This window comes from Molossus molossus, unplaced genomic scaffold (assembly GCF_014108415.1).
Source record: "Molossus molossus isolate mMolMol1 unplaced genomic scaffold, mMolMol1.p scaffold_m16_p_15, whole genome shotgun sequence".
NCBI lineage: Eukaryota > Metazoa > Chordata > Mammalia > Chiroptera > Molossidae > Molossus > Molossus molossus.
Genome location: NW_023425350.1, coordinates 16,702,022 through 16,729,531, shown reverse-complemented (window position 1 = coordinate 16,729,531; position 27,510 = coordinate 16,702,022). Strand labels below are relative to the sequence as shown.

General features: G+C 44.1%; 2 protein-coding genes across 6 annotated transcripts; both read left to right on the top strand.

Annotated features, from left to right (window-relative positions):
• PPM1G (protein phosphatase, Mg2+/Mn2+ dependent 1G) lies at positions 1-23,497 on the top strand. 3 transcript variants are annotated; one of them, XM_036262348.1, is made up of 10 exons: positions 1-381; positions 17,732-17,801; positions 18,279-18,364; positions 19,187-19,319; positions 19,999-20,408; positions 20,954-21,091; positions 21,436-21,670; positions 22,054-22,183; positions 22,477-22,579; positions 22,879-23,497. In XM_036262348.1, exons 1-10 carry the CDS (start codon positions 262-264, stop codon positions 23,083-23,085), a joined length of 1,632 nt encoding a protein of 543 aa, XP_036118241.1. In that variant the 5' UTR covers positions 1-261; the 3' UTR covers positions 23,086-23,497. The 3 variants fall into 3 exon arrangements, 2 of the variants coding, with proteins under 2 accessions (XP_036118241.1, XP_036118242.1); XR_004959652.1 differs by having other exon boundaries at positions 217-381; positions 22,054-22,127; XM_036262349.1 differs by lacking the exon at positions 1-381 and adding an exon at positions 11,671-11,811.
• Positions 23,498-23,877: 380 nt separating this feature from the next.
• Positions 23,878-27,461, top strand: ZNF513 (zinc finger protein 513). 3 transcript variants are annotated; one of them, XM_036262352.1, is made up of 4 exons: positions 23,878-23,927; positions 24,461-24,622; positions 25,620-26,207; positions 26,294-27,461. In XM_036262352.1, the coding sequence occupies exons 2-4, from the start codon at positions 24,598-24,600 to the stop codon at positions 27,118-27,120; spliced, it is 1,440 nt and encodes a 479-aa protein (XP_036118245.1). In that variant the 5' UTR covers positions 23,878-23,927; positions 24,461-24,597; the 3' UTR covers positions 27,121-27,461. The 3 variants fall into 3 exon arrangements, with proteins under 3 accessions (XP_036118245.1, XP_036118243.1, XP_036118244.1); XM_036262350.1 differs by lacking the exon at positions 23,878-23,927 and adding an exon at positions 24,134-24,220; XM_036262351.1 differs by lacking the exon at positions 23,878-23,927 and adding an exon at positions 24,294-24,313.
• The last annotated feature ends 49 nt before the right edge of the window (positions 27,462-27,510 follow it).

Sequence of the window (27,510 nt, the reverse complement as noted above, 5' to 3'; positions counted from 1 at the left end):
AAATGACTGCCCGCAGCGCCGAGCCGCCCCGCGCCGCGCCGGCCGGGCGGGGTCTGGAGTGTTGCCGTTTCCGCTTCCGCTCCCTCTCTTCAGCAGTCCCGTTACCGCCTCCTGGCTGGCCTCGCGCCTTTCACCGGCACCTTACGTCGCCGCGCCGCCGGGCCCGCTTCTGCCACGCGCGCCCCCGGGGCTCCCGGCTCCGGCGCCGGCACGGGTCGCGCTCTGTTCGCCTGCCCCTGAAGCCGCCGGCCAGCCGCCGCCATGGGTGCCTACCTTTCCCAGCCCAACACGGTGAAGTGCTCCGGGGACGGGGCCGGCGCACCGCGCCTGCCGCTACCCTACGGCTTCTCCGCCATGCAAGGCTGGCGTGTCTCCATGGAGGTGAGGCCGCAGGGGCCCATAGACTGGTCGCAGGAGGGCGGGAACCCAGTGGAGAAAGAGGGGGCGGGGGGAGGGGGTCGTCCCCGGGGAAGGGTCCGAATCGAGATCCTGAGTCCCCAGCGGCAGTTTGGAGGGCGGCACCGTGAGCGGGCCCGGCGCCGAGAGCGGGCCCGGCGCCGAGAGGGAACTGCCGGTGCTTGGGGACCGTGTGCCGGTGGCCAGCTTGGCGGCGAGAGCTTTGCCATGTGGAGAGAGGCACCTTCCGCCCACTGACCGCCTCTCTCCGTGCCTTCGCGCCATCCTCTCGTGCCAACACAGCTCTCCAGGCTCATGAACGGTGTGAGGTTTAGTGTGGGAGTAAAGATGGAAAGAGGGATTATTTATTCATTTGCTTTTGCGAAGAAGAGGCGAATAAATGTAAATGAATGTACTTAAACATTTTTATTTTAAAGACATGAGAGGTCTCTTTGGGCGTGGAGTTTGACAGTGAAAGGAAGCCCGGGCAAATAGTCCGTTTCAAGTTCTTAACACTTAGTTGCCTGACCCTGGGCACCGCATGTTAATTTCAGGGGCTCCACTTGACCTCCAAGAATTGTCACTCGTTTGTATCTTCAGGGCCTTTTATGGCCTTTGGAAAACTTGAATTATGTCAATCAGTCTTATTCCTTTTTTAACATTATGCTCGATAGTTTTTCTCATTTGGGATTTTTTGAAAACTTAATTGTCATTTGCTGTGCTTGTTGTAGTTTATAGGCTCCTTGATTTTCAACCATTTCATTAATATCTTTTTTGTCCTAACTGACAAAGAATTGACTTTTTTCTAGAAAACTTTACTCTGGGTAAAAGGGGAAAAGTCTGGATAAAAAGGAGTACTGTTGGGTAAAATGGATTTGAAACTACAAAGGAGAATAGGGAAAACTAAGGTAGGAAAGGGAGGAAGACCTGTGTAAGATGTGTCTTTGTGAAGAGTATTGTGAGATTTAGGCAGAGGGGCAGGGAAATGCTCTAATTATGTCTGGGATTGAGGGTTTATCCACTTACTAGGTGGGCTTCAGGTAACAGCCAAATACTGTCTCCCCTGAGAATTTCTTCAAATCCCTCACTCCTCCCTGTGGTTAGCTCTGGAATGACAGTATAAACGTAAAGGTTTGTTTTCAGACTCAACTGTTGTACTCACAGCTGACTTTAAACAGTTCTATCATTAGGTATACATTTCAAGAGTAGAGGGGATCTTATGGTTCATCTGTCTAGTTTGGCTCCCACATTTTACAGCTCAGAAGTTGAGGCCCGGAAAGGTTAGGACACTTGTGCCTTGGTGGAAAGAATCTGTAGGATGAACTTGTTTAAGACACTAGACATTTATTGTCTGTGTCAACCTGAAGTATAACGTTCATATTTCACTGCGGGTGCACAGTATTGAGCTTACTGAGTGTTGATAAATGTAATTGTCTGGCTATTAGAAATACCTGGATATAGTTTCAAAAGGAAAACATATAAGGCTGGGGTTTGGGTTAGTTAGTAGTTTGGAGGTTCCATTTCTATGGCATTTTCTGTAAATATTGTAAGACCTAGGGTGAATATCTCACCTCACAGTAAGGTCTTTTCTTCAGGTTTCTCGTTCCATACTTTTACTCTCTGCTGTGGTTTTTTCATTTCTTAGTACTCTTTATTTCTCATTTTCTTTATGAATTGGATATTTAGTTTTCCAAGTCGTTTGCTCAGTGATTTTGTGCTGTTTGCTTCCTCTCTGCAGGGCATTTCCCTTTATTTTTGGTTTCTCCTCTGCTAATTAGAAAATGACTTTTTTCATCAGGGGCTGTTTGGTTTTTTCATCAGATCTTGTTAGACTATTCCTTAGATCCTAATCTTCCTTTTGAGAGATAACTACTTAGGGTTTTAAAATCGTTCCTGCTATGCTGTTTCTGAAATTACTTTTTTTTTTAATCCTCAACTGAGGATATTTTTCCATTTATCTTCAGATAGAGTGGGAGGGAGAAAGATAAAGAGCCAGAGTGAGAAAGAGAGAAAACATCAATATGAGAGAGGTACATCGATTGGTTCCTCCCCCATAACCCCAGCCAGGACCGGGAATCAAACTGTAACTGAGGTAGGTGCGCTTGACCGAAATCAAATACAAGACTTTGGTCCGAAGCTGACTCTCTAACCACTAGACCAAATGGACCAAGGCATGAACTTATCTTTTTTGAATAGTTAAATTTACCTAATCAAATCATCTTGAGGTCCTGTTTAGGATCCTTTTCTGCTTCCTTGATACTTTTGATTTGGTTTTTCCTTTTTCCCCAAAGTACAACATAGTTTCATTTCATTTCTTTTCTTTTTAAAATATGTTTTCATTTATTTTTTTTTAGAGAGAGGGAGGAAGAGGGAGAAAGATAGAAACATTGATAATGAGAGAGAAACATCTATCAGCTGCCCCTAACTGGGGATTGAACCGGAAACCGGGCCATGTGCCCTGACTGGGAATCAAATAGGTGACCTCTTTTGGTGCATGGATCTGTTGCTTAACCATTGAACCACTCAGGCCAGGGCAACATAGATTCTTTAGTATGGGAAGGAAATACTATGATATCTCGCCTCTTGAGTGAATCTTCTCATAAAGTGTACTCCTGTTCCTCTTAACCTTTGGGGCTTAATTCCCACTAATTAAGTCTATTGACCATATTTACTTCATTCTAATGATTCAGTTGAAGTAAGTTTATCATACCAGTACACATTACAAAGGTTAAAATCCTAACTCATAGATTCAGCTTTAGAGAGTATTATTTTACTTTTGAGGCAAGGATGGCAACTATTAATAGCTGATATTATACACTTTCTACCTCTCTCCAGCCCCTTTTGCTGTGGTACCAGGGTATTTTGAGAAAGGGTTATCAGAATATCACAGTTGATGCTCCCTTCCTTTCTTCCTTCTCCATGGTTTGGAGGAACCTGTAAGCTGGTTGAGGTATGTGTTTTGGGGGTTTAAGAGGTTAAGTTGTGAAATGATGCCTGAGAAATATATTTGGAAATCTCTGTGTTTTGGGTGGTTAATGAGAAGTCCCATCTGAAATGTAGTCTTTTTTTTTTCCCCTTTATTGATTTTATTTATTTATTTTTAATTTTTTTTCTTTATTGATTTTTAGAGAGAGAGGAAGGGAAAAGTAGAGAGAGATGAAAACATCGATGAGAGAGAACAACAATTGGCCACCTCCTGCATGTTCCCTACTGGGAATCGAGCCCATAACTCAGGCATGTGCCCTGACCAGGAATCGAACTGGTGACCTCTTGGTGCATGGGTCGACACTCATCCACTGAGCCAAACCAGCCAGGCTCTTTATTAATTTTACATAGAGAGGAAGGGAGAAGTAGAGAGGAATGGAAACATTGATGAGAGAACATTGATTGGTCACCTCTTGCATGCCCCGCACTGGGGATTGGGTACATACTCCTCACTGGGGATTGGGCCCCCAACCTGGGCATGTGCCCTGACTGGGAGTCAAACCAGCAACCTCTTGGTGCATGGGTCAGCACTCAACCACTGAGCCACACCAGCCGGGCTGAAATGTAGTCTTTTTTTTAAAAGAAATAATTCTTTTTAAATTTTATTTTATTTGTTTAATCTTCACCCGAGGACATTTTTGCATTTATCTTCAGATAGAGCAGGAGGGAGAGAGAGAGAAAGAGAGAGAGAGAAACATCAACGTGAGAGAGACACATCTACTGTTTGCCACCCGCACAACTCCAACTAGGGCTGGGGACAAACCACAATAGAGGCACGTGCCCTTAGTGGGAACCGAACCCAGCACTCTCTGGTCCACGGGCTGACACTCTAACCACTAAGCCAAACAGGCCAGGGCTGAAATGTAGTCTTTTTTTTTTTTTTTTTTAATCCTCACCTGAGGACATTTTTCCCATTTTTTGTTCAGATAGAGTGGGAGGAAGAGAGAGAGAGAAAAACATCAATGTGAAAGGGACACATCGAGTGGCCGCCACCCGCATGACCCAACCAGGGCTGGGGACAAACTGCAACCGAGGCAGGCGCCCCTAGCGGGAACCTAACCCAGGTCTCTTTGGACTGCAGGCCGCCGCTCTAACCGCTGAACCAAACCGGCCAGGGCTGAAATGTAGTCTTAAAGGGACAACGGTACTTAATGGTTTTTGGTTGTGAGGCTCTCTGAATGTGATTAAATTGCTTTCTATGTGGAGGTAGGATTAAAATTTTTTTCTATACATTATATTTGCCCTTTTTTAAAGACAGTATCAATACCTAAAATATAATTTTGAGTATGTTAATTATTTATTGCTGGGCTATTAATGGTTGTAGAGGGTCATCTAGAATTGAATGTAGATAATGTTGGGTAAGAAAGTCTTAAGATATCTGAATGACAGTTTCAATTATTTATTTATTTATTTTTTTGGTGTGTGCCCCTAGTGGGAACCAAATCCGGGACTCTGGTCCGTAGGCCGACTCTCCAACCACTGAGCCAAACCGGTCAGGGCGGCAGTTTCAATTATTATATTAATGGGCAAAAATGTAAAATAAGCTACCTTAAGCATGCTGTGGGGTTTCACTTGAGAGAGGGCATCCAAGGCTGAAGAGCATTTATTTCTGATCCTCAGATTAGTGTCTTCATCTCTAGCTTAAAGCACTTTTTACTTACTGAACCAGATCAAAATTCCTTTGTCTAGGATGCAATTAAGCAACTTTTATAAAAGGGGCATTCTTTTCATTTGATTAGTATGCAATACCTCTTTACATTTCAAAGACAGTATGAAATTATATCAGAGGTATGCCCATAAATATGGAGAAATTGTTTTTTATTATACTATTCCTTTATAAGTTCTCAAGTGACTGGCTTGAGATACAATCAGAATTTATTCCTCAAGATTTGAAGAATATTGTACACAAATTATTTCTATTGCCTGGTCTCCTAGCAGTTGTTACTACTGTTTCTCCACGTTTGATCCTCTGTTGGGTTATCATTTTGGAATTATACTTTGACAGATAAGGACTTGAATTTGAGTGTAGAAATTTAACAAATTTGATCAGTAGCTCTTATTTTAAGCTGCTATTAAAATTATGCTTTCTGGGAAGCACAAATCTTGTCCCTTTTTTTTCTTTTTTCTTTATTGATTCTAGAGAGAGAAGAAGGGAGAGGGAGAGAGACAAACGTCGATGAGAGAGAGCATCGATTGGCCACCTTCTGCATGCCCCCCAAAGGGGATTTGGCCCACAACCTGGGCATGTGCCCTGACCAGGAATCGAACTGGCTACCTCTTGGGGCATGGGTCAATGCTCAACCAGTGAGCCACACCAGCTGGGCGAAGCACAGATCTTTAGAACAGAATTTAATCTAGTTCAAAGATGGAGTATACTTTTTATCATATATAGTATTTGAAAATGTATCTATAAATCACCTTTTAAATAACTTTTAGATATAATTTACATACCATGTATATTTACAGTGTACATTTTAATGGTTAATTTATTCAGAGTTCTGCAGCCATCACCACTATCAATTTTTGAATATTTTCATAACCCCCAAAAGAAACTTTTTAACCTTTACCAAGTCAATCCCTATTCTCCCTCCTCTAACTTCTGGCAACCACTGATTTACATTATGTCTATAGATTTGCCTATTCTGAACATTTCATATAACTGGAATTATGAATATGTTACTTTTTTTTATCCTTACCCGAGGACATTTTTGCATTTATCTTTAGATAGAGTGGGAGGGAGAGAGGGAGGAAGAGAGAGAGAAACATCGAGTGGTTGTCATCCATATGACCCCAACCAGGGCCGGGGACAAACTGCAACTAATGTACATGTCCTTAGCAGAAACCAAACCTGGGACTCTCCAGTCCATGGGCTGACGCTCTTAACTGCTGAGCCAAACCGGCCAGGGCATATATGTCACTTTTTTTCTGGCTTCTTTTGCTAAACATGATATTATTAAAGGTCATCTATGTTGTATCATTAATCAATCAGTACTTCACACCTTTTATGGCCAAATAATACAATATTCCATTGTATGTCATTTTGCTTATCCATCAGTTGTTCGATGTTTAGATTTCCACATTTTGGCTATTATGGATAATGATGCTGTGAACATTAATGTACAGGTTTTTGTGTTGAAATAAGTTTTTATTTCTCTCAAGTATTTGAGTATATACCTAGGAGTGGAATTACTGGGTCTTGTAATGTAACTCCATGTTCAACATTTTGAGGACAACATTATGTTCAACATAATGCCTAACGATTTTCCAAAGTGGTTGCAATATTTTAGATTTCTACCAGCAGTTATGAGGGTGTCAGTTTCTCCACATCCTCCCTGCACTTTTTTCTTTTATCCTCACCTGAGGACATTTTTCGATATTTTGTTCAGATAGAGTGGGAAGGAGAGAGAGAGAGAAACATGGATGTGAAAGGGACACATTGAGTGTTTGCCATCCACACGACAACCAGGGCCGGGGACAAACTGCAACCGAGGTACATGCCCTTAGTGGGAACCGAACCCGGGTCTCTCCAGACCGCAGGCCAACGCTCTAACCACTGAGCAAAACAGGGCAGGGCTGCATATTTTTTTTTTCCTCTTTATTGATTTGAGAGGGAGAGGGAGAGAGAAACTTCGGCTGGCCACCTCCTGCACATCCCACTGGGGATCAGGCCTACAACCTGGGCATGTGCCCTAACTGGGAATCAAACTGGTAACCTCTTGGTGCATGGGTCGATGCTCAAACACTGAGCCACACTGGCAGGGCCTCCCTGCACTTGTTATTATCTGTCTTTTTTCTTATAATGTATATGAAATAGTATATCATTGTTTTTATTTTTATTTTTTTATCTTCACCCGAAGATATTTTCCCTTTTATTTTCAAATAGAGTGTGAGGGGGAGACAGGGAGAGAGAAAAACATCAATATGAGAGAGACACGTCGATTGGTGCCTCCCCGCTGACCAGGGCCGGGGATGAACCACAACCTAGGTACATGCGCTTGACCCGAATCAAACCCTCCACTCTGGTCTGTGGGCCAACACTCTTAACTGCTGAGCCAGACTGGCCAGAGCTTGTTGTTTTGATTGTGTGTCCCTGATGGCAAATGATGTTTAAGCATCTCTTCTTGTGCTTATTGGCGATAGATAGATAGATAGATCTATGGAGAAATGTCTATTCAGAACTTTTGCCCATTTGTAATTGAGTTGCCTTTTTGCTCTTTTTACTGAGATTAAGAGTTCTTTCTGTATTCTGGATACAAGTCCCTTACGGAGGATTTGCAAGTGTTTTCTCCTCTGCCTCCTGCTTTCTTGTAGGTGTCCTTTGAAGCACAAAACTTTAAAATTTTGAAGTCCAGTTTATCAAGAGTTTTATAGTTTTAACTCTTATGTTTAGGTCTGTGATTCATTTTGAGTTATTTTTTGTGTATAGTGTAAGGAAGGGATCTAGCTTTATACTTTGGTATGTGGATATCTAGTTGTCTCAACACCATTTGTTAAAAAGCCTGTTATTTCCCCTCATTGAATGATCTTGGCTTGATTGTTAAAGATCAGTTGACCATAAATATGAGGGTTTATTTATGGACTCCTAATGCCATTCCATTGATCTATATACCTGTTGTTATGCCAGTACCATATTTTTTTGGTTGCTATAGCTTTGTGGTGCATTTTCAAATCAGGAAGTGTATCTTCCAACTTTGTTCTTTTACCTGTTTCTTCTTTTCTGGGTCCTTTGCATTTCCATATGAATTTTAGCATCATTTTGTTAATTTATGTACAAAAGGCACCTGGGATTTGGTAGAGATTGTGTTAATCTGTAGATTGAGGAGCATTACTACTTTAACATTATTAAATTTATAGTTTTGTTGTGGTATCTGCTGGTTTTGGTATCAGGATAATACCGGCCTCATAGAATTAGTTGGGAAATGTTACCTCCTCTTCTATATTTTGAAAGACTTTATGATGAGTTGGTATTCATTTTTTAGATATTTGGTAGCATTTACCAGTGGCCATCTGAGACTGGGCTTTTCTTTGTGGGAAGTTTTTTTCTTTTGTCTTTGTTGTTGTTTTAATATATATATATATAATTTTAGTAAAATATACATAACAAGAATTTACCATCTTAACCTTTTTCTTTTTTGTTAATTTTCTCACCCAAGGATATTTTTCCATTGATTTTTTTAGATAGAGTGGAAGGAAGGTGGGGGGGGGGCAGAGAGAGAGAGAGAGATTGAGAGAGAGAGAGAGAAACAAACATCGATATGAGAGAGACACATTGATTTCCTGCCTCCTGCACAACCCCAAGCGGGGTTTGAATCTGCAACCCAGGTACATGCTCTTGACAAGGAATTGAACCCCCAAGACCCTTCGGTCTGTGGGCTAACACTTTAACTGCTAAGCCAAACCGGTAACTGCTGAGCCAAACTGGTCAGGGTCATCTTAACCATTTTTAAATATACAGTTCTGTAGTATTAAGTACATTCACATTGTTGTGTAACCAGTCTCCTGAACTCTCCATTTTGCAAATCTGAAACTACCCACTAAGTAGCTCTTCATCCCCTCCCCCTCCAGTCCCTGGCAACCACCATTCTACTTTCTCTCAATGAAATTTGACTATTCTAAGTGATTGGGAAGGGAATTACATTTTGGTACTACTATCTGACTTTTAAAATTATATTCATGCATTACCACTGTGCTATACACCTTATGTTTTGCATCCCCTAAAATTCATTTGTTGAAACTTAATCCTCATGTAAAAAGATAGAATTGTTTTTTTGTGGCTGGTTTATTTCATTTAGAATAATGTCTTCAAGGTTCATCCATATTGTAGCATGTGTCACAATTTCCTTTCTCTTTAAGGCTGAATAATTTGTTGTATGTATGTACTACATTTTGTTTGTCCATTCACCTGTTGATGGATACTTGGATTGTTTCCACCTTTTTTGGCTATTGTGAATAAAGCTGCTATGAATATGGGTATGCAGGTATCTCTTTTTGACCCTAATGGAAAGGCCAAGATCAAGGCTTCTGGTGAGGGCCCACTTCCTGGTTCATAGACGGCTGTCTTGTAGCTGTGTCTTTATAAGGCAAGGGAGCTCTCTGGTGTTTCTTTTATAACTTCATTCATGAGGACTCTTCCCTCATGACCTCCAAATAACATCACATTGGGGATTACATTTCAACATATGCATTTTAGGGGGACACAAATAACACAGTGGTAATACATACATATAATTTAAAAAGTCAGGTAGTATCCCTGGCTGGTTTGGCCGAGCAGTTAGAGCGTCAGTCCTCCGATTAAAGAATCTCGGGTTCAATTCCGATGAAGGGAATATGTACCTCTGTTGTGGTTCTGTCCCAAGGTCCCCAGCCCTGGTCTGGGTCATGCGGGAGGCAGCCAATCGATGTCTCTGTCACATCAATGTTTCTCTTTCTGTCTTTCTCTCCCTACCACTCTGTCTGAAAATAAATGGAAAAATATCCTTGGGTGAGGATTTAAAAAATAAATAAAAAGTCAGAGAGTAATATCAAGATGAATTTGAGAATTAGTTCTCTCATCTTCTCTAGTTAGGCCTTTAAAAAAATTTTTTTTTTATTTATTGCCCTGGCTGTTTTGTTTAGTGGTTAGAGTGTCGGCCCATGGACCAGAGTTGCATGTTCGATTCCCAGTCAAGGGCACGAACCTGGGTTGCAGGTTCCATCCCCAGCCCCAGTCAGGGTCATGTGGGAGGCAACCAATTGATGTGTCTCTCACATTAATGTTTCTCTCTCTGTGTCTTCGCGGTGTGCACACACACTTTTTCTCCCTCCCTCCCTCCTTCCTTCCCTCCCAGTCTATCTAAAAATCAATAGAAAAAATATTCCTGGGTGAGGATTTAAAAAGTTTATTTATTGATTTTTAGAGAAGGGGGAAGGAGAGAGAGAGAGACAGAGGCATCAGTTTGTTGTTCCACTTATTTATGCATTCTTTGGTTGCATCTTGTATGTGCCCTGACGGGATTGAACCCACAGCCTTGGCGTATCGGGATGATACTCTAACCATTTGAGCTACCTGGTCAGGCCATTTTGATCAGTAAATATTTCCTTATGCTTTCAAAAAAAGTAATTTTCTTCCCCAGTAACCTTCAAATTTAAAAAATTAATTTGTAAATATTAAGAGAAATTTATGTATTGTGAATCCAGTGACACAGGAGTGTTTGTGGATGTATTTATAACCTTGGGAGATTGACATCAGGAGGCTAACCAGGGCTTTATTAGTATAGGTCCATTGATTGTCTTGACGGTCAGAAGGGGTTTTGTGATATATGATTTAGTAAGGCAAGATCTAAGAGCCCTGACTCAGGTGACCTGTGTATTCTGAGTCGTCTTTTCCAGACCATCTCAATGGTTATTGTGTTATGATATGATACATCTCTAGGTTTGAGGTAGGAAATGAAGGAGGAGGTATCCTTAATGTATTTGTCCTGAGGCACCTAGGAATTCACCATTATGAGCAAATGTGAAAGTCCTGCTATGTTGCAGAACATGCTGTTAGGCCCCTAAGCTATAAACAAATTTAAGATAGTCTTTACTTTCATGTTGGTTTACATCTAGTTAGGGCCTAGGACTCCCTTTACGCCCAAGGAATGTTGGATAATAATACGAGATTGCATATGCTGAGTGCCAAAAGTACTGGTAGAAGCAATAAATATTAAAAGAGGATGGAGGGGGAAGTGATCATAGGATATTGGTGTGATTGAGAAAGATCTCTTGGGGGTGGTGAGACTATCTGGACCTTAAGGAAAGATTATAAAGACAAATGAGGTGGAGGAAAGTGGAAGAAGAAAAAGTATTAGAAGGAGAGATAGGAGGAAAGACTGAGACAAGCATGCTTACTTAACTGGGCTGGGCTGGTCAGTGTCAAGAATGTCTTGGGGAATAGTTTTAAGAGGTAAGAGATTAGGTTATTGAGATGGGTAGGAATGGTGTTGAGTGCTTTAAATTTCCAGTAATCTTATATTCAATAGAATCCACTGAAGGTTCTAGCAATAAAATGTTATATTAGGAGGATAATTTGGCAGCTGGATGTATGTAGGTTGGATTACAGGGGGCAGAGAGTAGAGATAGGAGAGGAATTAAACTATTAAGAGTAAAGTAATGCATAACAGAGTTACTAAGGAAAACTCAGCATGACTCAGTAATGGAGGTAATGGAAGGTGGAAGATAACCAGGAAATTAAGGAGGATCTGTATTAGGTGTTGCCTGGGAGAGTTAAGATTTCATCGACTGAAATAAGACCCATAGAGGAAGCTCTAATTTTTTTGGAGACTGTTGAGTTCCTGTTTACATATGTTAAGTTTGAGGTGGAGAAGGGACATCTGATAGTAACAGGCATTTGGAAGTATAGAACTACAGTTCTTCACAGAACCCAAGAGTACTTTCAAGAAAGCTGACATGGTTTGTACTATTTGATTGTATACAATGGCTGGGGTGAATGAAGTCTGCAAAATAGCTCTTTGGATTGCTATTAAGGTTATTGTCTGCTTTGTGAAGTAAGATCTTGGAGGAGAAGGGTTTGAAAATTAGGACTTTAAGAGGAATGTTAATCTAGAAAGGGGGAAAAATACTGCTTTTGAGGTTAAAGTAAAAGAGAGATTAGATAAAGCTGGAGAAATTGTGAGGTAGAAGAGGGAAGATGTTGTTAATTAAGAATCGATGGAGCCCTGGTCGGTTTTGCTCAGCGGTTAGAGAGTCGGCCTGTGTTCCAAAGAGACCCGGGTTCGGTTCCTGCTAAGGGCATGTACCTCAGTTGCAGTTTGTCCCCGGCCCTGGTTGGTTGTGCGGGTGGCAGCCACTCGATGTGTCCCTTTGATGTCGATGTTTTTCTCTCTCTCTCTCTTCCTCTCTCTCCCTCCCACTTTGTCTGAACGAAAAATGGAAAAAAATGTCCTTGGGTGAGGATTAAAAAAATAAAAGATCAATGGAGAATACAAAAAAAAAAAGATAAATTAAAGTAGTGACAACAATCAGCATAATTTCATAACATTTTATGACTACAGTACTTAGTGCTTCTGATTCAGGGGTAAAGAAAGCAGTTGGTCAGGTTATACAAGGTTGGATGAGGTTTTCTAGCTTGCTAAGAGATAGTGTTGAAATACTTGGCTCTGGCTCAGAAAGGGACAGAGAGAAAGGAAGGCAAAGCTAAAGGTAGAGAGACTGATCAAAGGTGTAAAAGGGGAAATTGAAGTGCTTAGAGAAGGTAGAACAGTTCCAAGTGATAATATAGATTCAAAACTTCACTAAGAAGTGGAGGAGAAGGTAATGTAGAGTAGTTCTTAGAAATAAGAACTCAAGGCATAAGATGAATGGGCATTCCTTTTTGAGAATAAGGATAGAGAGGAAAAACATGAGACAGGTACTGAATTTCAGAGCAGAATATATATAAATTTATATGTTAAATTCCAGCTTACAAAGGACTTTTACATGTTTTGCATCATCCCCACAATAGTCCCATGATGATATGGACAAGATAGATATTCTTTTTTTTTTTATCCTTACCTGAGGACATTTTTCCATTTTTTGTTCAGACAGTGGGAGGGAGAGGAAAAGAGAGAGAGAGAGAAACATCGATTCGAAAGGGACATATCAAGTGGCTGCCACCTGCACGACCAACCGGGGCCGGGGGGACAAACTGCAACCAAGGTACGTGCCCTTAGCAGGAACCAAACCCGGGTCTCTCTGGACCGCAGGCCGATGCTTTAACCACTGAGCAAAGCCTGCCAAGGCAAGATAGATATTCTTATTCCATTTTATAAATCGTGAAATTAAGGCAAGAGATAGCCAGAGATCATGCAGTATATGGTAGCATGACCACTCAAGGCCAATAATTCATAGGGTAGTCAGAATAGAACAATATGGCTTATTGTACAAAAATTTTATTTATTTATTTTTATCCTCACCCAAGGACATTTTTGCATTTATCTTCAGTTAGAGCAGGAGGAAGAGAGGAAGGAAAAGAGAGAGAGAAATATCCATGTGAGAGAGAGACATTGAGTGGTGCGCGGCTGGGGACAAACTGCAACTGAGGTACGTGCCCTTAGCGGTAACTGAACCCAGGACTCTCTGGTCCGTGGGCCGACGCTCTTTTTTTTTTTTTTGTAATCCTCACCTGAGGACATTTTTTCATTTCTTGTTCAGATAGAATGGGAGGGAGAGAGAGGGGGAGAGAGAGAGAGAAACATCGACGTGAAAGGGACACATCGAGTGGCTGCCACCCGCAGGACCCAACCAGGTCCGGGGACAAACTGCAACCTAAGTACGTGCCCTTAGCGGGAACCGAACCCAGGTCTCTCTGGACTGCAGGCCGATGCTCTCACCGCTGAGCCAAACCGGCCAGGGCTGGGCTGACGCTCTTAACTGCTGAGCCAAACCAATCAGGGCTGTACAAAAATTTTAAGTGTAAAAATAATTATTATCCAAGGGTTTCTCTCCACAAAGTTTGATATATGATCTTCCAGACTTCTAGTATACACATACAGGTACTTTTTCTTCTTTTTATCACTTAATATATTGTGAACTCATTTCCACCATTGACTCATATTCATAATTTCTAATAGCTGCATATATTCCATTGGAGGGATGTACCATTTGTAATCTAGTCTATTCATGAAAATTTAGATGATCATGGTTTTATTCTAAATAATGTAATGAACAATCTTTTTTTTTTTTTAATTCTCACCTGAGGGTATTTTTTCCATTGATTTTTTGAGAGTGTGGGAGGGAGGGGTGGAGGAAGAGGGAGAGAGAAAGATAAATATCTATGTGAGAGAGACACATCTATTGGTTGGCCTCCCCCACGTGCCCTGCAACCTAGGTACGTGCCCTTGACGGGGAATCGAACCTGCAACCCTTTTGTGTGTGGGCTGACACTGTAATCACTGAACCACACCAGTCAGGGCTATAATGAACATTCTTACACATATCTTTATACCTTTGTCTAATAACTTCCATGAAATAAACTTTTAGAATTCAGATTAATAGATCATAGGGCATGCACATTTTAAATTTTGATACATATTACCAAATTGCCCTCCAGGAAAGCAATACTAATTTAAATTCTTGTTGATAAGAATATAATAATGTTTTTTTTTTACTTCACTCTTGCCACCAATGGATATTATTAATCTTTTTCATCCTAATTTGCACAAAAGGATATTTTCTTGTTGTTAATGTTCATTTATTTGATTGCTATTGAGATTACAATTTTTTCATATGTCCACTGAGGCTAGATCTTCTGCTTCAAGATCACATGCTCTTGTGAGGAACAGATGAGGAAGTAAAAAAGATAGTTTAGCCTTGGCCGGTTTGGCTTAGCAGTTAGAGCGTTGGCCCACGGACCAAAGAGACGCAGGTTGGATTGCGGTCAAGGGCATGTACCTTGGTTGCAGTTTGGACCCCAGCACTGGTCGGGGTCATGCAGTAGGCAACCATTGATGTGTCTCTCACATCGATGCCCTCCCGCCCCCCGCCCCCCCCCCCCCCCCACACACATACACCATCTGAAGATAAATGGAAAAATATCCTTGGGTGAAGATTTTTTTAAAAAGATAGTTTAAATAGAGGTCTGGAGTGGCATTACAAGGCAAAAACCAGTTGGTTCTCTTGGTCCCACTGGTAAAGAGTGGATAGGAAAACTGCTCCTCCCTCCCCTACCAAAAAAGTGGAGTAAGTTGGACTAGTTTCTCAAATTTTAATAGTACATTTAAAAAAACATTTAATTTACTTTTGAAAAAGCTAAACATTCCTGTGGTTCATTCTCTCTTCCATCCCTCTGCACCCTCATGCCCTCCTATAGTTAAAGCTTTTATTAGTTTCTGTGTATCCTTACAGTATTACTGTATGGAAAGACATATTCCTATGCTTCCTTTTAGACAAAAAGCAGCTTACTAAGTGCTGCTTTGCAGTTTGCTTTATTTAACAAAATATCTCGGAGGTCCTCCGTGGATTTTTTTTTTTTAAAGGAAAGCAGTACTTGTGGAACTCCATTTTTATTTACTAAAATGATTTTAATTTATTGTTACCTAAATGTGTGCAAATATAGAACTGGATATAAATTCCATGCCAACAAACCACACTACAAAATCAACAGAATTAAATCAACATTAATATGACACCGTTTTTGCTGAAGCTAATTAGACATAGCATGACTTAGGTAGTGATTACGGAAGCACAGTTTCTAGTAAGTTTAGCATGCCTGTACTACACCATGTATCATGCTGATTCAGTTGTCCCACTATTTTTCTGTAATCAAACCCAGTCGTCCTTACTTTGTTCTACTTTTTCTTTATTCCATATCACTACCATCTTTCCATGAGTCATACCATCATTCTGTATGATTTACTTAACTTAGTTTGTTTATTGTGTATATCCTTTACTAGAATGTAAATTCTTTATGAAGTGTGGATGTTTATTTGATTCACCAATATTTATCCTAAGCACTCAGAACTCATCCTAGGACATAATGGATACTCAAATATTTGATAAATGAATGAGCAAATGGATTCTTAAGCACATTAACGTCTGAGAACTACTGGTAGAGGATGCTGGGGAAATAGACAATCACAAAAGCAGGCAATAAGGTGCTGAGAATGGTGGTGAGAGGAGAGGAAGACTCAGTAAAATAAGCGCTGACTTAGAGGGAAGGGAGATCATCATGGCTGGTGGTAGAGTGGCTGGAAGAGGGAAAAAGGGAACTTTGTTTTGTGGCACTCTCCAGATCCCGGGGATGAGACTAAGAGGCAGTTAGTTGGTGATGACCACAGATAGGCCATCAAGGGCCATCGATGGCAGCCCATTAGCTTTTGGGACACTTTCTCCTGGAGCCAGTCAGAGGGATATTACAGGAATAGGTATTTTCCGATGTTTTCCTTTCCTGCCTTAAAATAAATTTATTTTCTAGACTTGTATAGTGAAGGCATAGTCTTATTTCAGGGATAACTTAAGAAGCACTGCACTCAGATTTCCTAAATTAATTCAGTTAGAAATATTTATTTAATATTTTTTATTGATTTTTTTTTTTTAAGAGACAGAAGGGAAGAAGAGGGAGATAGAAATATTAATAATGAGAGAGAAACATCTACCGGCTGCCTCCTGCACGCCCCCTAGTGGGGATGAGCCCGAATCCTGGGTATGTGCCCTGATCAGGAATTGAACTGGGACTTCTCAGTCTATGGAAGGATGCTTAAGCCACACCAGCCGGGCAATTAGAAATTTTTAATTAATACAATTAGAAAATTTTAAATGTTAATGCCTGAAAGAGGAAGGAGAACTATTATCTTACACAAGGATAATCAATCAAAATATATAAATAGTGGGTTAAAACTTTGTTTATAGAAAACACCTGAAAGGATGGTTGGGTTGTTATTCAAGGTGGGGCAGAGTAAACTGTGGCACACTTTTACTTAGGTCTGACAATCTTGGTTGAACTATGGTTTAACCTGGAATATTAGTTTGGGTGGCAGAGTTTTGTTAGAAGAACTTGATTAAGCTTAGCCTTTCAACTGAAATGTTGGTATAGCGGGACCATTATAAACTTCTCTTCAGTTATGTTGTGTAGTCAGGGTTGAATGATGTCTCAGTTCTGGCTGGGGGTAGAAGATTGGAAGGCTGATTATATGGGGTATTGTAAGTTCCAGGTAATAGGTACTAAACACAGAATAGTTTAATAGCCTTATTTGTTGGGAAATATTCTTTTGTAAATATATCTTCTGTCTAATCTGAGGGTAACTTCTTGAATGGGTTACATTTTGAAGGAAGAAGGTGTTTAGATGGTGTTTTGGTGGGGAGGGCAGGGTGTAAATGTATATAGTTCTGCAAATTTTTAGTACTTTCACTCAGGCTTTGTTAGGATTCTTCTAGAAACTTTTTAGGTTGGTAATACCCTTTGGTCTCATTGTACTATATCTTTTGTAGTACTTTTTTCCTTGAAGTTCATTGATTCATGGAATAGGTGTGGAACTGACTTAAAAGATCCTTTATTCTGATTCTTCCCGTAGTTGACACAAATCCAAAAAAGGTAAGGTCTAGAGTTCCAACAGCCAAACGTTCTGCCATCTGGACTGCTCTCTTAGGCTGAGGCTGCTAGGCTACAGAGGTAGTGACCTGATTCATCTCTCTTCTCTTTCTCCTTTTCATTCCTTCCTCCCTCCCCTATACTTCTTTTCTTAGTTTATCATTTCTTCTTCCTTTCTTATTTCTAGGCCATGTAGGTCAGCTAAGGAAGGGTTAGTGAGATTAAGGTGTGAACACGATCCTTATGACTTGAGGAAGAATATCCTTTGACTGTGAGAAATGCCAATTATGCTCTTCTTTTTCCTAGGATGCTCACAATTGTATTCCTGAGCTGGATAGTGAGACAGCCATGTTTTCTGTCTACGATGGACATGGAGGTAACTTTAACAGATCGCATTGGTAACATTCTAACATTCTCATTTCAGATTTTATGGGTCAAGAACAGATCCTTTGTTCTTTTACTTTCCAAAGTTCTGGTCCTCATATCATTTCTTGCCTGGTATTGTTGTTTTTCTCTATTCTGCCATCCTTCCTTCCTAAGAGGCTGTTGCTATTGGTTCACAATCTCACCAGGCCTTGTTTTAATCCAAAAAGCCTTTTTTTTTTTCCCACTGAAAACTAAATATGCGAGTGAAAAAACAACAAAGGATTTATTAATAGTCCTGAGAGAGGTGGTAGTGAAGTCCATTTTTCTGAGTCAGAACTTCCCAGACATTGTCTTTCAAATAGGTTTGAGTTGTGATAAGATATTCATCTCCTCAATCCTAGGGGTTTACTCCAGTATGACATATAGATATTATATTACTTTCTATGTGTGGGAAGCAGTGCTCTGGGTGACCTTACCTTTCTTCTAGGGGAGGAAGTTGCCTTGTATTGTGCCAAATATCTTCCTGATATCATCAAAGATCAGAAGGCCTACAAAGAAGGCAAACTACAGAAGGTCTGTTTTCCCACAATGTTCATTCTTCACTTCTGTAGGCTTTCCCCTGTTCTCTAGTCCTTGGCTTTTTCTTTCTCGTTGTCACATATCACTTAACTTCTTAAGGAATCCTGTGCCTAAAATTAGCTTAATCCCACTTGGGCCTTTTTAGAGCTACCTATCATTCCCAGGTCTCTGAACTGTTGTTTCTTTTTTAACCCTCACCTGAGGATATTTTTCCACTTATCTTCAGGTAGAACAGGAGGGAGGGAGAGAGAGGAAGAGTGAGAGAAACATCAATGTGAGAGAGACACATATCAGTTGGTTGCCTCCCGCACGACCTCAGCCGGGGCTGGGGAAGAACAGCAACCAAGGTACATGCCCTTGGTCAGAACTGAACTCGAGACTCTGGTCCACGGGCTGATGTTCCAACCGCTGAGCCAAAATGGCCAGGTTTGAACTTTTTTATTTATACAAGTATCTCCTAGTGTGGTGGATCACACTCTAATTTGTACCCCATCCTTGTGACCAAGATTCCATATAGGCAATTTATTGAATACAGGTGTTTTTTGTTTTTGTTTTTTTTTTCCTTAAATCATCACCCGATGATATTTTTCCATTTATTTTTAGATGGAGGTGGGGAGAGAAACATCAATGTGAGAGAGACACATCTATTGGTTGCCTCCAACACGACCCTGACCAGGGCCAGGGACCAAACTGCAATGGAGATACATGTCCTTGACTGGAATCAAACCCATGACGCTCTAACACCTGAGCTAAACCAGCTAGGGCCCTGCAGTATTTTTTCCTACCCTTGCCTCATATTGATTTTCTTATATTTAGGCTTTGGAAGATGCCTTCTTGGCTATTGATGCCAAACTGACCACTGAGGAAGTCATTAAGGAGCTGGCACAGATTGCAGGGCGACCTACTGAGGATGAAGATGAAAAAGAAAAAGTAGCAGATGAAGATGATGGTGAGTGTGACATCTCTTGTTTGAGAGGAAGTCAGCATTTTAAAGTACTATTGTTTAGTATATGTTATTTCTATATCAATTTTAAGAGAGGATGACTTCCTAGGGACCTGGAGAGTCCTCAAATTAAAGAACCCTATGTTCTCCTGCATTACTTGTGATTATGAAAAGGAGAAAACAGAATTAACCTTTGTTGAGTCTGTAGTGTCATAGTTGTAAGCATTTTTTTATGCATTATCTTTTGTCATTGTGATGGGATCTTTCTTGTTCTTATTAATGTTTGTGACCTTTTTTCAAGACCAGAGTTGTCATTAGCCCTAGCAGCCAGTCATTAAGCCTGGGCCGTAGGCCTAGACTGGCACTGTGGGCTTCCTGGGTCCTCAGCCAGAATAGGGTTTCCAACTTACCAATAAATGAGAAGTGATAAGGAAAATTCAGTAACTAGTCTTCCTTTGACTAAGAAAGGGGTGAAAGACAAAGACCAAAGGAAGTCTATGGAGGCAGTATTACTTGAGAAAGAAGCAAAGGGGTGTTTTCCTGAGACTTGGTAAGTGAGAGGACCCTTAGGAGTAGGAAGTGGTGGGGAAGTTGGAACTCAGGTTGGAAGGGCAGTGGATATAGTGAGGGACTAAACCCATGAGGAGTCTGGCATGGGGGCGCTGATTTAGCCTCTTACCTGCAGTGGACAATGAGGAGGCTGCACTGCTGCATGAAGAGGCTACCATGACTATTGAAGAGCTGCTGACACGCTACGGGCAGAACTGTCACAAGGGTGCTCCCCACAGCAAATCTGGAGCTGGGACAGGCGAGGAACCAGGGTCCCAGGGCCTCAATGGGGAGGCAGGATCTGAGGACCCATCTAGGGAATCTTCAGAGGAAAATGGCCCCACAGTCAAGGCCCACACAGGCCTTTCCTCCAACTCGGAACGAACAGAGGCAGGCCAGGGTGGTGAACCTGGCACTCCCACTGGTGAGGCTGGGCCTTCCTGTTCTTCAGCCTCTGACAAGCTGCCTCGAGTTGCTAAGTCCAAGTTCTTTGAGGACAGTGAGGATGAGTCAGATGAGGCGGAGGAGGAAGAGGAAGACAGCGAGGTAAGGGTCTGTAGGGGCTGATAGATGCTGAAGTTGCAGAGAGGACCTGGTTGGTTGCCATCCATAGCTGTTTGACTCTTTTCCTTCTCCTATTTTGACATCATCCCCTAAGACACACTAGATTCTAAGCTTTTCTTAAATTTGTTATCTCTACCAACACAGGTACCATTAGCCCTCTTACATCTTCCTTTGTTGATTCGATAACAAATAGATCTAGTGTTGGCCTTTCAGAGTCTGTCTTCTAGAGAGAGAATAGGAAGATGGTGGTTGTTACTTTGGATATTTGGGTATTGCCTTTTCTGGGCAACTTATTTTCTGGTCATGTTGCCTAGAAGGTGCTTTTTGGCTGACTGCTTTGGCCTTCCCTAGGGCTTCCTGCTGGGGACTGCTGAAGATACCAGTTATATTCATGTTAGCCTTCTCCCTTGCCCCATATTTCACACCGTGATCATATAGTTGCATCTTTTAGTGTTTTGAGTAGGAGTTGGGGGAGTGGGACAGAAGGTCATTCTAGTCTCAGTGGCCTGGGATCATCCCTCTGGCAGGAATGCAGTGAGGAAGAGGATGGCTACAGCAGTGAAGAGGCAGAGAATGAGGAAGATGAGGATGACACCGAGGAGGCTGAAGAGGATGAGGAAGAAGAGGAGGAGATGATGGTCCCTGGGATGGAAGGCAAAGAGGAGGTCTGTGGGGAAGGGGAGCAGTGAATTTAGAAAAACCAAGAGGCAGGTGTGAATCTTCTGATTCTGATTTTGGGAGAGGGGATCCCCTGCTATCTTAGTATTGAAGTCATGGCTATGGGGGGATTTTTTTCTACAAGGGGAACTAGGTCTTTGGGGTAGACTTGTCTCAGAAAAGGGAGGGAGCATGCCATAGCCTCTGGAAAGATTAAATCTGTGCTCCCCCTGTTTGTTAAAGCTCTCTTGGTGGTTGTTGTGAGAGGTGAAAGCATAGGTCAGTGGTCGGGAATACTGATGAGAAGCTTGTGTCCAATAGCTCCCATGATGCTTTCTTTCTTCCTCTTAAGCCTGGCTCTGACAGTGGTACAACAGCAGTAGTGGCTCTCATACGAGGGAAACAGTTGATTGTAGCCAATGCAGGAGACTCTCGCTGTGTGGTATCTGAGGCTGGCAAAGCTTTAGACATGTCCTATGACCACAAGCCGGAGGATGAAGTGGAGCTAGCACGCATCAAGAATGCTGGCGGCAAGGTCACCATGGATGGTCGAGTCAACGGGGGCCTCAACCTCTCCAGAGCCATTGGTAAGACATAGGGAACTATGGTAAAGACTTCTGGGGTCTTGTTCTCTTTCAGACTATGTAGTAGCAAGTTTTAATCTTCATAGCCCTTGTACTTGTCTTCATAGCCCATGTACCTCTCCTACTATTTTTGTATCTACCACCTAAATCCTTAAATGTCTATGAGGTAGGTAATGTGGATATCATTTCTGGATGATGAAAAAGACATTAGTGAGTTAGTTCCTTAAGGTTCAACAACCTAAAGTCAGGGTTGAAATTAGAAAAACTGGAACTCAGTTCTCTTGTCCACTCGATATGGAAAGGAGGGAAATGAATGGCAAGGCTTCAAACACAAGTCTGTAGGAAGTGCCCAAACTGCTTGTTCACCAACTATTTCTTTTCTTCAGGAGACCACTTTTACAAGAGAAACAAGAACTTGCCACCTGAGGAACAGATGATTTCAGCCCTTCCTGACATCAAGGTGCTGACTCTCACTGACGACCATGAATTCATGGTCATTGCCTGTGATGGCATCTGGTGAGCACTGGCAGAAAGTCTTAAAATTCCCTTTTCCCCCCTGCAGCATTACTTCTCATATGGGGCTCTCTGAGCTGCTTTGGCTTTATCATCCCTTGAATGGCTGCTTTCAGCACCTTTTCTGTTCTAGGATTAGAGTTTAGGCAGAGAGTTTGGGATAGACTACCAAGCCTAAGGCAGAACTGAGGACAGTCTCTGTGTTTACATTTGCCCAAGCTTTTACCTCTATCCATACTTCTCTACTCTGCTTTGGTGGGACTAAAGAAGATTCTGACTGTTGTTTCTGATCTCAGGAATGTGATGAGCAGCCAGGAAGTTATAGATTTTATTCAATCAAAGATTAGCCAGCGTGATGAAAATGGGGAGCTTCGGTTATTGTCATCCATCGTGGAAGAGGTGAGTCCCAGGCTGGAGGACAGTGTCTGGTCTGCATAGCCAAGGTTTTCTCTACAACTAGAGCATGGGAGTATCATTCATTAGTGACAGAAGCCAAACCCTGACTAGAAAGTTCCACCTTCCCTCATTTCCCTGACTTACCCTTATTCCTCATGGACTAGCAGGTGGGCTGTTTTGTAATACCTGTTGCCCATTTCCCTCCTGCCACCCTGTCTGGCAGAACCAGCCCTCTAGTGGGACTTGAGGTTCCCAGGAAGGTGTTTAAACCCTAAAACTGTGCTACCCCATCCATTTTGTAGCTGCTGGATCAGTGCCTGGCACCAGACACTTCTGGGGACGGTACAGGGTGTGACAACATGACCTGCATCATCATTTGCTTCAAGCCCAGAAACAGAGCAGAGCTACAGCCAGAGAGTGGCAAGCGGAAACTGGAGGAGGTGCTTTCTACTGAGGGGGCTGAAGAAAATGGCAACAGTGACAAGAAGAAGAAGGCCAAGCGGGACTAGTGGATTTGTTTGTCCAGACCCCTGCCCCCCTAGACTGTTTTCTGAGCCCTCTGGACCTGAGACTGAGTTTTGTCTTTTTCCTTTAGCCTTAGCAGTGGTTGTGAGGTGTGCAGGGGGAACTGGGTCGCTTTACTCAGCCCATTCCAAAGAGGGCTCTCCCTCCACACAGCAGCCTGGGAGCCTCCGCTGTTCTCCCCAGCCTCTTCGCTCCTTGGGGCTCATCACTGGTTCTGTGCCTGTGCTCTGTTGTGTTGGAGGGAAGGACTGGAGGTTCTGGTTTTTACTCTGTGAACTTTATTTAAAGACATTCTTTTTTATTGGCGGCCCCATGGCCCCGGCCGCGTGCACCTGCTCTCTGTTGTACACTTTCAATCAAACACTTTTTCAGACTAAAGGCCAAAATCTAATCGCGCCCATGGTGTCCTTTTTTATTTGCTGCCGTCCTGTCTGGGCCACCCAGGTTGACTGGGCACTTCATCAGTAGCGTGTGTGTGTGTGTGTGTGTGTGTGTGTGTGTGTGCGCGCGCGCGCGCGCGCGCGCGCCTGTGTAGAGGGGCCAGGTTGCCTTGCATCGTGGTTCATCCTCACCCCCTTCTGGAGCCCGAGAGTAACTTCGTCCCTCCAGGGAGGAATCATGACCGGCCAGGCAGCCCTTAAGACGAAACCAGGTGCCGGGCTTAGGCCCTCACCGGCCGTTTTCTATCTGACCTGTGATTGGCTTTCCCACTTTTCCCGTCACAATCACTTCCTGGTCACGCTGTGAAAGCCTTGCTGCCTCCTCTTTACATGGACTACGCGTCCCGTGCGCCTCTGCGGTAGCGGAAGCGGAAGCGAGTACGGAGGTACCAGCTGGTCTCCGTAGGGGGGGGTAGGGGGCTCCATGAATGGACGCGGCGGCAGCGGCGGCGGGAGCGGCCTGAGCTGGGCGCCGGGGCCAGGGCCGGGGGCTGCCCGGGGCCCGCGCCGCTGCATGGAGGCGGCCCGCGGGCCCTGAGAGGAAGGGCGGGCGGTGCGCCGAATTGGGAGGGGCGGGGCCGGGCGGCCGCAGGCCAGAGGCGCGTCGGGCTGGAGCCGGTCACGATGCCCCGAAGGAAGCAAAGCCACCCGCAGCCCGTGAAATGCGAGGGGGTCAAAGGTCAGGGGTCAGGGGCCGCGGTGGGGGAGGAGCAGGGGTGGGGTCAGTGGAGTGGGTTCAGGTCCGGGCGGAGGGGGACTCCTTAGGGATGAGGTGTGCGATCTGGACTCCTAGCTTCCCACCGAGGGACTAAGGGAACCCGGGAGGGTCTACAAGTCTGGGCTGTACGGTCCACGAGGTCAGGCCCCCCTGGTGCGTATAATGGGAGTGGGTCCTGAGGAAAATCTATCCTCTCTGCAGTGGATACCGAAGACTCCCTCGATGAAGGACCTGGGGCCTTAGTGTTGGAGAGTGATTTGCTACTAGGTCAGGATCTGGAGTTTGAGGAGGAAGAGGAAGAGGAAGAGGAGGAAGGTGACCGAAACAGCGACCAGCTAATGGGCTTCGAGAGAGACTCTGAAGGTGGGTTTTGGGGACTTGGTTAAGGATTAGTAATGACTGGAACCCCAACCCTTCAGGAGATGGGTTCGAGTTTAGTGCCATTGAGCAGAACACTGTTTCCTGCCACAGCTAGGGCTAGTTTAGGTTAGATTTGAATAGGATTTCTTCACTTGCCTAATTGTCCAATCAGCTCCATCACTTTGTTGAGATGAAGTTCTGGGGCCTGGTCCAAAGGTGGTCTGAATAGGGCAGTGGACAAGTCACTGGTTAAAAGTAAGTGTCCTTTTCATAACCTTGTCTCACTCCACAGCACATTCCTTATGTAAGTTTACTTCTGAGAGATTCAGGGAAGCAATTTTTCATTTAAGCTGTTACTTAATGTCTAATATCCTTTTTACGTCCAGCTTAAGATCCTTATATTTAGGTTTTAGTCTCTACCTTCAAGTATCCTTCCACATTCCTCTTCTCTGTTATCTTAGCATCACCCCATCCTAATTTGCCTCACTACCTACTCACTCATACCACTTATGTTTTTGAAAGTAATTGAGGGAATCCATGCACAAGAAATCATCCTTAAGGCTTGAAAGTGGTATTATAAGATTATTTCATTTCTACTTCCCTCCAAATTTTGCCTCACTCTTTGAGAGCTTTTTTTATATTGGAATCAGGTCTTTACTGAAAAAGCACCTTATCAATATGAGCTTAGAAAAAGGTCTCAGACCTCTATTTGGTGTCTTTTGACTTTTATATCCTAAGAATCAGTTAATTACATTATTCATTTCAGTCTTTGGTCCACCGTGAGCCCTTGATCTTTTTCCATTCAGTGGAACTAGGCATGACTCTGTCTTCACTAGGCTAGTCCAGACATAGCAATAGACCATTCATATTTAATTTTTGGGATCACTGAAGGAAAAGAGAAGGGTGGGGCCAAGCAAACAGGGAGACCACAAGTGAGAAAGGGTATTTGGAGTCTAGTCCTACCCAATGTTGATGACTCTTCTCATGTCTGTCTCACCAGGAGACTCTCTAGGGGCCAGGCCTGGGCTTCCCTACGGGCTGAGCGACGACGAGTCTGGGGGCGGCCGGGCACTAAGTGCCGAGAGTGAAGTTGAGGAGCCAGCCAGGGGTCCAGGGGAGGCCAGGGGTGAGAGGCCAGGCCCAGCCTGCCAGCTGTGTGGGGGGCTGACAGGTGAGGGGCCGTGTTGTGGGGCAGGAGGGCCGGGTGGGGGGGCCCCGCTGCCCCCACGGCTACTATACTCATGCCGCCTCTGCGCCTTCGTGTCCCACTACTCGAGCCACCTGAAGCGGCACATGCAGACACACAGCGGAGAGAAGCCGTTCCGCTGTGGCCGCTGCCCCTACGCCTCAGCCCAGCTCGTCAACCTGACACGACATACTCGCACCCACACTGGCGAGAAGCCCTACCGCTGTCCCCACTGCCCCTTTGCCTGCAGCAGCCTGGGCAACCTGAGGCGGCATCAACGTACCCATGCAGGGCCCCCTACTCCTCCCTGCCCGACCTGTGGCTTCCGCTGCTGTGCTCCTCGTCCAACCCGGCCTCCCAGTCCCACAGAGCAGGAAGGGACAGTGCCCCGGCGACCTGAAGGTAAAACACTAGCAACCAAAGAACCTGGGACACAGGTGGGTGGCCTTAGGGGTACTTGGATTCACCAGGTCTCATTGTCCCCACAGATGCTCTTCTGCTTCCTGATTTGAGCCTCCATGTGCCGCCAGGTGGTGCCAGTTTCCTGCCAGACTGTGGGCAGCTGCGGGGTGAAGGGGAGGGCCTATGTGGGACTGGATCAGAACCACTGCCAGAGCTGCTGTTCCCTTGGACTTGCCGAAACTGTGGACAAGAGCTGGAGGAGGGGGAGGGTAGTCGGCTGGGAGCTGCCATGTGTGGGCGTTGCATGCGAGGAGAGGCTGGAGGAGGTGCCAGTGGGGGGCCTCAGGGGCCCAGTGACAAAGGCTTTGCCTGTAGTCTCTGCCCCTTCGCCACTCACTATCCCAACCACCTGGCCCGGCACATGAAGACACACAGTGGTGAGAAGCCCTTCCGCTGTGCCCGCTGTCCCTATGCCTCTGCACATCTGGATAACCTGAAGCGGCACCAGCGTGTCCACACAGGAGAGAAGCCCTACAAGTGCCCCCTCTGCCCCTATGCCTGTGGCAACCTGGCCAACCTCAAGCGTCACGGTCGCATCCACTCTGGGGACAAACCTTTTCGGTGCAGCCTTTGCAACTACAGCTGCAACCAGAGCATGAACCTCAAACGTCACATGCTACGGCACACAGGCGAGAAGCCCTTCCGCTGTACCACATGCGCCTACACCACGGGCCACTGGGACAACTACAAACGCCACCAGAAGGTGCATGGGCATGGCAACACAGGAGGACCTGGCCTCTCTGCCTCTGAGGGCTGGGCCCCACCTCATAGCCCCACCTCTGTTTTGAGCTCTCGGGGTCCAATGGCCCTGGGCACCACTGGTAGTCGGGCTCTCCATACGGACTCACCCTGAACTAGGTCCTTCTCCCCTGGGGCTGTATGGATTAGCCCTGACCCTCCTGTATGTCTCACAGAGATGGACCAGAAGCCACCTTCTTTCTCCCCCGCTGGCCAGGGGCTTGAACAGACTAACCTAGGCACTGTATGGATCAGCCCAAACCCCATGGGTGGGGTGGGGCCCATATGGACCATGGGGCCTGGCCTTGACTGATGCACTTCATGAGCTCAGTGAGAAGGGCCCTATATTCACCTCCACTGCTCCCAGGGGCTGTGGAGAAACCGGCTGGGGAACTACCCAGCCTCTCACCTGTTTATTTAACTTATTTCAGTACTTTATAATAAAGGAAACACTAACAAAGCCATGTCTATGCTGAATTGGCAGTGGCAAGCACAGCTCAGCCTC

Bases quoted from the DNA above. Each gene is read 5' to 3' on its own strand.
- PPM1G (XM_036262348.1), top strand. From the start codon at position 262: ATGGGTGCCTACCTTTCCCAGCCCAACACGGTGAAGTGCTCCGGGGAC. The intron at 382-17,731 runs GTGAGGCCGCAG...TCTTTTTCCTAG, and splicing joins GCTGGCGTGTCTCCATGGAG to GATGCTCACAATTGTATTCC. The intron at 19,320-19,998 runs GTGAGTGTGACA...TCTTACCTGCAG, and splicing joins AGTAGCAGATGAAGATGATG to TGGACAATGAGGAGGCTGCA.
- ZNF513 (XM_036262350.1), top strand. From the start codon at position 24,166: ATGCCCCGAAGGAAGCAAAGCCACCCGCAGCCCGTGAAATGCGAGGGG. The intron at 24,623-25,619 runs GTGGGTTTTGGG...CTGTCTCACCAG, and splicing joins CTTCGAGAGAGACTCTGAAG to GAGACTCTCTAGGGGCCAGG. The intron at 26,208-26,293 runs GTAAAACACTAG...TTGTCCCCACAG, and splicing joins AGTGCCCCGGCGACCTGAAG to ATGCTCTTCTGCTTCCTGAT.